The 8,479-nt window shown below is 45.9% G+C and overlaps 1 protein-coding gene across 1 annotated transcript; it reads right to left on the bottom strand.

Annotated features, from left to right (window-relative positions):
- Nucleotides 1-2,019: 2,019 nt before the first annotated feature.
- Nucleotides 2,020-2,967, bottom strand: LOC103265056 (olfactory receptor 1K1). The gene is given in 6 exon segments (XM_008062760.1): nucleotides 2,020-2,054; nucleotides 2,057-2,347; nucleotides 2,350-2,430; nucleotides 2,433-2,684; nucleotides 2,687-2,921; nucleotides 2,923-2,967. Coding segments are annotated over 6 exon segments (939 nt in total).
- Between the last annotated feature and the right edge of the window lie 5,512 nt (nucleotides 2,968-8,479).

The raw sequence follows: 8,479 nt of genomic DNA, 5'->3' as shown, positions 1-8,479 counted from the left end.
TATGCCTCTTCCAACAATGTGCGAGTGATATCGTCTTGTTCAACTTTGTTTGTTTTGAGACAAGCTTTCACTCTGTCACCCAGGCTAGAGGGCAGTAGCATGATCATGACTCATCATAGCCTTGACCTCCTGGGCTCAATCAATCCTTCTGCCTCAGCCTCCCCAGTAGCTGAGACTAGAGGCGCACACAACCATGCCTCAGACTGGAAGGGGATCATAAGACAGACAAGACAGCAGCACATCACAACAAGCATGTTCTCTGTGCTAGGCTCAAGGGACACAGAGACAACTCAGAAAAGGCCCTGAGTGTCAGTGGATGTCTCTATGCCATAAAGCAGAGCTGATGGCACAGGTGTTTCCAGGCGCAGGTTGGTGTGCATCATGGCCAGTATGTTTTTGAAGCTTTAGAGAAGACAGAGGGAGGAAGTAGATTGTGGGGCAGGGACAAACTGTCAATAGAGTAGCAAGGATCTGGCATCACAGTGAGAACAGATAACCTGGGCATGGAGTGTGAGGAAGGGATACCGGGGAAGGACAGTCCGCATTGCATGTCAGCGCACTGATGGGCTGAACAAGGAAGCCTGAAAGTCACCACCAAGTCTGGGGAATCTTGGGACAGAGTCCCTTGAAATACACACATAAAAGATCCTGCTTCATAAACCTGTTTGGCAGAAGCTGGTGCATACCATGAGGACCTTGCAGACCCCCAAACGTGTCCTCACCTGAGATGGTGCACCTGCCCGTCTGCGACTTCTTCCTGCAACTTCTTTCACTGTGGTGCCAAAATCTGGAGCCTGGATTCCATGGGGCCCTGTAAAACGCCCTGTAAAAAGTAAGATATGTACTTGTTTTGGCTCTGATACTCACTAGATCACCAACTTTGAGGCTTAGTTTCCTCATTTATAAAGTGGCAATAATAATAATACCCATGTTCTTCGTGGGTAAAAACAAATGAAATGGGCTGGGCTCGGTGACTCAGCCTGTAACCCCAACACTTTGGGAGGCTGAGGTGAGTGGATTGCCTGCATCTGTGGGTTCGAGAACAGTCTGGGCAACTTGGTGAGACCTCGTCTCTACAGTAAATCAAAAATTAGCTGGGCGTGGTAGTGCACACCTGTAGTTCCGGCTACTTGGAAGGCTGAGGAAAGAGGATCGCTGGAGCCCAGCAGGTCGATGCTGGAGTGGCCGTGAGTGTGCCACTGCGCTCCAACCTGGGTGATGGAGTGAGACTCCAACTCAAAAAAAAAAAAAAAAAGTGAAATGATGGTATGGCAAAGACTTAAGAAATGCCTCTTTCCATTCGCCCCAGTGCTTATGCCCTCCCTTTCTTCTTGGCTTTGCTTTACTTATTACTGTGCATCTCCACAGCATGCCTCTACAGAATACCAGGTGCAGATGAGCAGGTGACATCGCAGCAACCTAGCACAAGAACAAAGAATAAGGAAAACACATTGCTTCTAAGTTTTTGTTAGCATGAAAATACAATCATTCGTTCACCTCAGATGTGCAGAATGTCTCTTATGTGGCAAACTGTGCTCTCTGGGAGGGACCAGCCCTTCACACATGAGTATGTGAACTCTTATTCCTGTTACAGTTGAGAATTCAATTTATTTGAGATCACGTGCTTACATGACCAAAAATAAAGTGTTCATCACACAAAGCAAGTCCTGGGGATGGTACACCCTTACAGCTCACCTTCAGTCCTTAGGAAAAGGAGAAATTCTTTCTACATGCTTGGCAGTGACTGTTAGAAGAGCCTGGGCTTTGCTGCCTAAGAACAGTATGAACTTGGGCAAGTCACTTTTTTCTTTGAGCCCCAGTTTCCTTGTATGTAAAATCAGATTATAATATCTTCTTCCCTGGTTGCTGTGGGAATAAGGCAAGAGGCAAGAATATACTTCATAGTAGGTGCTCAGAAAATATGGCTGTTATGATTTTCGAGAATAGCAGAGGGCATATTGACACATTCATGAATTGTCAGGGCAGGTAATGCAGTCTGAACTTGGTGGAGTCCAGCCCTCAGGAGTCACTAGCTGAGATCCTTTGCCCAGTGAAAGAGCTCGGAGTGTCCCCTGTATGTCGCAATTCCAGAGGCTGTAGACGATGGGGTTCAGCATGGGGGTGACCACAGTGTACATGATGGTGGCCACACGGCCCTGCTCTGCCTTGTATCGGGATGTGGGCCGGAAGTAGACTATGATGACTGTCCCATAGAAGAGGCCCACAACAGACAGATGGGAGCCACAGGTGGACACAGCCCAGAGCCTCCCAGAGGCCGAGGGCAGTCAGAGCACAACAGCTGCGATGGCCCCGTAGGAGGCGAGAATGAGAAGGAAGAGAGTGATCCCACTGCAGCGCCTTCCGTGAAGACAAGCAGCTGGATGTGGCGGGTGTTGGAGCATGAGAGCCTTAAGAAAGGCTGATGGTCAAGAAGAAGTGGTGCACTTTGTGGGAGGCACAGAAGGACAGGTGGGCCAAGAGCAGGATATGCAGGAGGGAGTGGATGTGGGACACCAGCCATACTGTCCCCACCAAGGCTGTGCACACAGCTCGGGATATCTTCATTGCATAGTGGAGGGGTTGCCAGGTGGCCACATAGAGGTCATAGGCCATGGCAGCCAGGAGACAGTTATCAGTTAGCCCCAGAGCAAAGAAGAAGTCCATTTGGGTCAGGCAGCCAGCAGGGAGATGGAGCGGTCATGGGCCAACAAGTTGGCCAACATCTTGGGCACAGTTGCGGAAGTAAAGCAGAGGTCAGCAAAGGACAGATGGGCCAGCAGAAAGTACATGGGTGCGTGGAGGGTTGGACTGGCCTGGATGGCAGCCAAAATTAGTCCATTGCCCAGGCTGCCTGCCACATAGAAGACCAAGAACAGCGCAAAGAGAGGTTTCTGCTGTCCAGGGCTTGTTGTCAGTCCCAGGCAGGACAAATGGGGTTTCCTCTGAAGACTCATTGGCAGCATCCATGACCAGGCTGGTCATTGGCCTGGAACCTCAGAGCTTCCTTTGGATTGATGGGTCATCTTCTCCAGTGTCTATGGGAAAAGGTGAGTGGCTACATTCCTCAAGAATCCTAGCTATGAGAAAAATCATGGGTTTAGAGTCAGATACCCTGACCTTACACACAGGGCCGCAGATATCCCTGGCCCTGGTGTGACTGTGGGTGAGTCATTTCACCTCCTTCCTTGCTGGGCCTTAGATTCCCAATCTCTAAAATAAGAGAATTGAAGTAGGTGAACTTGATGGTCACTGCCAACTTTGATACTTTGTGATTTTAAGCAAAAAAATAGAAGAAGATTTTGCCAAAGATGTAGACCAGGGAAAAAGGAAAATATGAAAGCAAAGACAGAGCAGAGAGAAGATCAACACAGAAAAATCTGATCAATGGATATCTTTTTCAGGAAGGCAAGAGTGAAAACAACAACAACACACCAGGATGGAGGAGAGAAACATATAAAAGAAATACCAGAAAAAAGTCCAAATCTAAAAAGCACATATGCCTATGTTTATATGAAAATAAATATGAACCTACAATACCCAGAAGGAAATAGTGAAATTTTAGAACACTGACGATAAAGAGAAGAATCCAATACCACCCAAGGACGTGGGGTACAAAGAACTAATGATATCCGGATAATCAGACTTCCATAAAATGTTTCAATATCTGCAGTAGATGATAGAACACTGTTGAGCACTATCTTCAAATTCTGAAGAAAAAAAATTTTGAACTTAGAATTCTATACTAAGCCTAAGTATTACTAAAGTGTAAGGGTAGAATAAACAGATTTTCAGACTTGCAAATAAAAGAACAAAAAATATGAATAACTCCTCATATCCCTGGAAAACTTTCCCCATGAAATCAAACACTCGGGTGGGCTCGGTGGCTCAGCGTGTAATTCCAGCACTTTGGGAGGCCGAGTCGAGTGGATTGCCTGAGCCTGCGGGTTTGAGACCCGCTTGGGCAACTTGACGAGACCTCATCTCTACAATAAATAAAAAATTAGTTGGGCGTGGTAGCGCGCGCCTGTAGTTCCAGCTATTTGGAAGGCTGAGGTGGAAGGATCGCCGGAGCTCAGCAGGTCAAGGCTGCAGTGGCCGGGAGCGGCAACTGTGCTCCAGTCTGAGTGATAGAGTGAGACTCCAACTCAAGAAAAAAAAAAAAATGAAAAGAAATCAAACGTTTACCAAACTCCAAGCAAATGAACATTCTTTTGTGAGAAACTTGTGTGGACAGACAGACACATCTGCTGGGACATAGAGACTTACTCTTAAGGACAGAGGAAACTTGTTTTCAATGCTTTACTTTCTTTCTATCGAATCTTGTTGCAGAAATCTTGGACAATCCTCTAAGAAGGGATCTTGAAGAGAGAGAAATTTTAGGACACAGGTTTGCTGAAGAGTATGCTGAGACCATCTCTGCAGGGGAATGACCTCCTAATTTCTTTCTCTGTCTTTCTCTACTAAAAAAATTAAAAAACAAAACAAATGAAGGACCTTCTTACCTTACTGTTTTCCTTTTCTTCCTCCATAGGTTAAGAAGAATCTCTGGCTTTGGCTTCTTGTAAAGTATCTTTCTCAAATTCCCAATCACTTCTCACTTTCTAAGAGGGGAAGGGGATCAGGGTGATTGGGTAGAACAGAGGATGAACCCAGCACATGCATTCACACCTCAGTAAGCAGACAAGCATAACCATAAGACCCAGATATCATACACATAAACACATGGCCAAATGCAATCACAAAATAGCACTGAGGCCAGAGAGGGCAATCATTCACTTTGTCTGTGAAGGCTGATAGCACCGTGCACAGTTGCTGTGACCGTACATAACTGTTGTGACCTATTACGCACATTCATACTTTCATTGACCACTGACTCCATGTGAGCACTCTGCCCGTTCCTGTTCATGCACCCCCAGTCACACCCAGTTCTCTCACTGATCATGCAGTCACATTGATCACACCTAGCTTTGCACCTTCACATACAGCTACACTCACATAGCCTCATGATGGATTACAAGAGAGATGTGCCACCCTAGAGGGGCACATCCACATACGCATCGTCCCTCACCCCTCACAATGACACCATAGTGCAGTAATAATAATGCACAAATCACAGCCTTACAAACAACACACACTCTTATACTCACACGTATGACTCATATAGACCATCACATACAGGAAAACAGATCTGCACACTCTGCAATCTGGTCCCGTCTCCAAGTGTACCCTCTGACTTTTCCATTTGTCACTGGAGGGTCTGAGGAGGGAGCGATTGGCCGTACATATGGGATTTAAGGCCTTAGCTTCTCCTCAGAGGCAACACTCCCACTTCTCCTGCCCTTCATCCCTGGAACAGCTCTGCTGTGGGGCTGTTATCCTTCCTCTCTAGGGCCCAATTTGAGGGGCTCTGAGGTGGTTGTGCTGCCTCCAATTCAGGAGACTTTTGACAGCCCTGTGCACAGCAAAGCTGCTGCTCCTTAGTTCCTGTCTTGTGCGGATGAGAGAGAAGGGTCAGACTGACTACCAAGCCCCAAGGAGAGTGACTGAAGAGCCCAAGGTTTATAGCAGTAACTTCTGGGTCAACCTTCCTGTCACCTCAGCTGTGGCTGGTGGCTTCTCCTCGTAACTGTAGAAGTGTGGGAAGGATTGTGCCTTGGGTGACTGTGACAATATGTACAGCTGTGTTTGTGAGAGTGATTGTTTAACTGTATGTGTCCATTAGCTCTTGCGTATCTGAATGTACAGTTGCGTCTGTGTCTGTGTGGGTCACCGGGCCTATGAGAGTGTTTCTTTGGCAATGAATAGTTCCACTAGGAGATTGGGTCTGGATTGAGGGAGTATGTATTTCTGTGTGTGTATTTTGGTATGACAAAATTGAATCTGTAAGTAGCGTTCCAGGTAGGAATGGCTTTGCACAACATGATGTTGGAACAAATATAAAGGATGACTTTGAATACATCAACTTTCAGTGATTCCCTATTGCTTATTGAATAGCGTCCAAATTCCCTAACATATAAGCCGTGGGGTGTCCTACTAATTCTCAGATTCTCAGTCTTCAGATGTCCTTCCACTTCTTTGTCACCACACCCGTCTCAAACCAGTTAAGTCTGGCTCCTTAGAGTCCTCTGCACATGCTGAGCTTATCTCACTCCATCCTTTGTGTACGTTGATCCCCCACCCCAACAAGATGCTCTGCCTCTCAATTTCCACACATATTTTAGGGCCCAACTTATTTCTTCAGTGAGTGACCCCATCTTCCTCACCCCAAACCCGCTTCTGTCCTCAATGCCTGTCCTAGTAAATGCTGCTGAAGGAAAATACGCTATCAAAATTGGGCAAGTTCACTGGGCATTTCTCTTCAGGAGTGGGGATTTGACTGTTTCTCTTCCTTTATCTTCCAGGTTGGGCTCTGTTACTGCCTTCTAATCCTTCCCTGCTCCCTCTTGTTTTCTTATCTCTCATGTAGGCCCAGTATAATAGTCTACAACTCTGTGTTTCCTCCAGTTGATTTCTAGAATTTGTGTAATTGTCATATCTGGATATTCCGCTGATGCTAAATATGTGGAAGAACCCACTGACATCCTGTAGGGCCAATGTAATGGAAGGGGTCGTATCCTCCTAGAAACTTTCCCTGATCATGGTGGGTACTGTGTGCCATGAGAGCCCAAGAGCTCACACAAAGGACAAAGGACCATGGAAGAGATCTTTGAGTACAAATATAATTGAATTGGGGGTAACCCTTATATTTGAAGTCCTGCAATCACAAATCTTTCTGGTAATGCCTCCAACCTTTGTCGTGGCACTGGAGTTGTTACAGTGATAGGAGCTAAGAGGAGTCAGGGAACTGGGAAAGGATTATGAAACCTTGAAAGGAGAAGGGGTTTTAATTTATTTGAAACTTTGTCAAATTATGCTGTGTTTGGGATATTGTACCTTTGCTCTCAAGATGCCAGTTCATCAGAAAATAGGGTGACCAACCATCTTGATTCTTCCCAGGTCTGCGGCCATTCTTAAGAAATGGGACTTGGAGTTTTAAAACTGGGACAGTTCTGGGTAAACTGGAATGAGTTGGTCACTCTATCAGGAAACCTATAAAGTTCTTTAGGATTTGAGGAGACGGTCTTGTTTACTTTCTTCTTTCCATTAGCTTGGGACCTCCAAGAAGCTCATAGTTACCAAGAGGAAGGGTCTCAGTTTTGGTACCAAGAGGCGTCACCTTCCTAGGGAGCCAGGTTGAGGCTTTTAGTCTTCCTGTAGTCTGTGTCAGGTGGCTGATTTCTCCTTGAAGGGGAATGCAGAGGGGTAAGACCAGCTCCTGACTGGGCTCAAGGAAGAGACTCCATGGGGAGTCTGTTGGGTAAAGCATTGTTTGAATGCCATATCTTTCCCATCCCTGGCCTCATGTCAGTCATAATTGGGGGAACTGGAAGGGGACCAGGCAGGAACTGACACTTGACTCTGGCCATGTTCCATCTCTTCTCAGAAGTTCCTGTCTGTGACTCCCAGGGTCCACTTGTCTGCTCCTTCATGGAGGGACTTCCTAAGCAGAATGTAGTGACTTAGGCCTTGCCTGTGTGTAAACAAGTCATGGTGGCAAGAGAAATCTGACAAAATTGTGAACTTGGGTAGATGAAAGTTCCAAGAGCACTGGGTCTGAAGGTCCACCATGACCCAAGTCTTGGGGCACTGAAGTTATTGTTGTCCAAGCAATCAAGGTTAATGCATTCCCTCTCCTAACCCTAACTGTACCTCTGGATGTTGTAATATTAACATAAAGCAGTCATGATATTAAGTCTTCCCAATTACATAACAATCCAAGCAAGCTCATAACTGAATGAAACTTAAATATATCAATAACTAACCCCCTATTCTTTAGCTTTGAGAAATAGTAATAATCCATAACCCTAACTAAGTCTTAACATTACCCCAAATGTGTCAATTTAGTACCTAAAATATTATGCCTAACTCTCTTCTAGTTCTGATCCTAGCTTGACTGTAACAGTACCTAGATTGTGACTTAAACTTACCACAAAAATTACCCGCCCACTACCTGAACTTAAATCTAACATGAGCTAAATTTTTTTAATTGTAGAGACGAAGTCTCCCAGGCTTGTTTTGAAACCCTGGGCTCAGGCAATCCTCTTACCTTGGCCTCCCAGAGTGCTGGGATTACAGGTTTGGACCACTGTGCCTGGCCAATGGGCTAAATTCTAACTCCAATTTAATGCAGCAATAAAAATGAAACTTGGATTCCAATCTTAGTCCTGCACTCTAACACTAACCCTAAAATATTTCTTTTCTTTTTTTTTTTGGAGTTGGAGTCTCACTCATTTGCCCAGACTGGAGTGCAGTGGCCGCTCCTGCAGCCTCACCTGCTGGGCTCTGGCAATCCTTCCACTTCAGCCTTCTGAGTAGCCGGAATTACAGGCGCATGCTACCACGCCCGGCTGATTTTTTGATTTATTGTAGAGATGAGGTC

The sequence above is a fragment of the Carlito syrichta genome, unplaced genomic scaffold (assembly GCF_000164805.1).
Source record: "Carlito syrichta isolate Samal-C Ts95f unplaced genomic scaffold, Tarsius_syrichta-2.0.1 Scaffold305825, whole genome shotgun sequence".
NCBI classification, from domain to species: Eukaryota; Metazoa; Chordata; class Mammalia; order Primates; family Tarsiidae; genus Carlito; species Carlito syrichta.
Note: the sequence above shows the minus strand (reverse complement) of the source record. Positions and strands in the feature narration are given on the sequence as shown.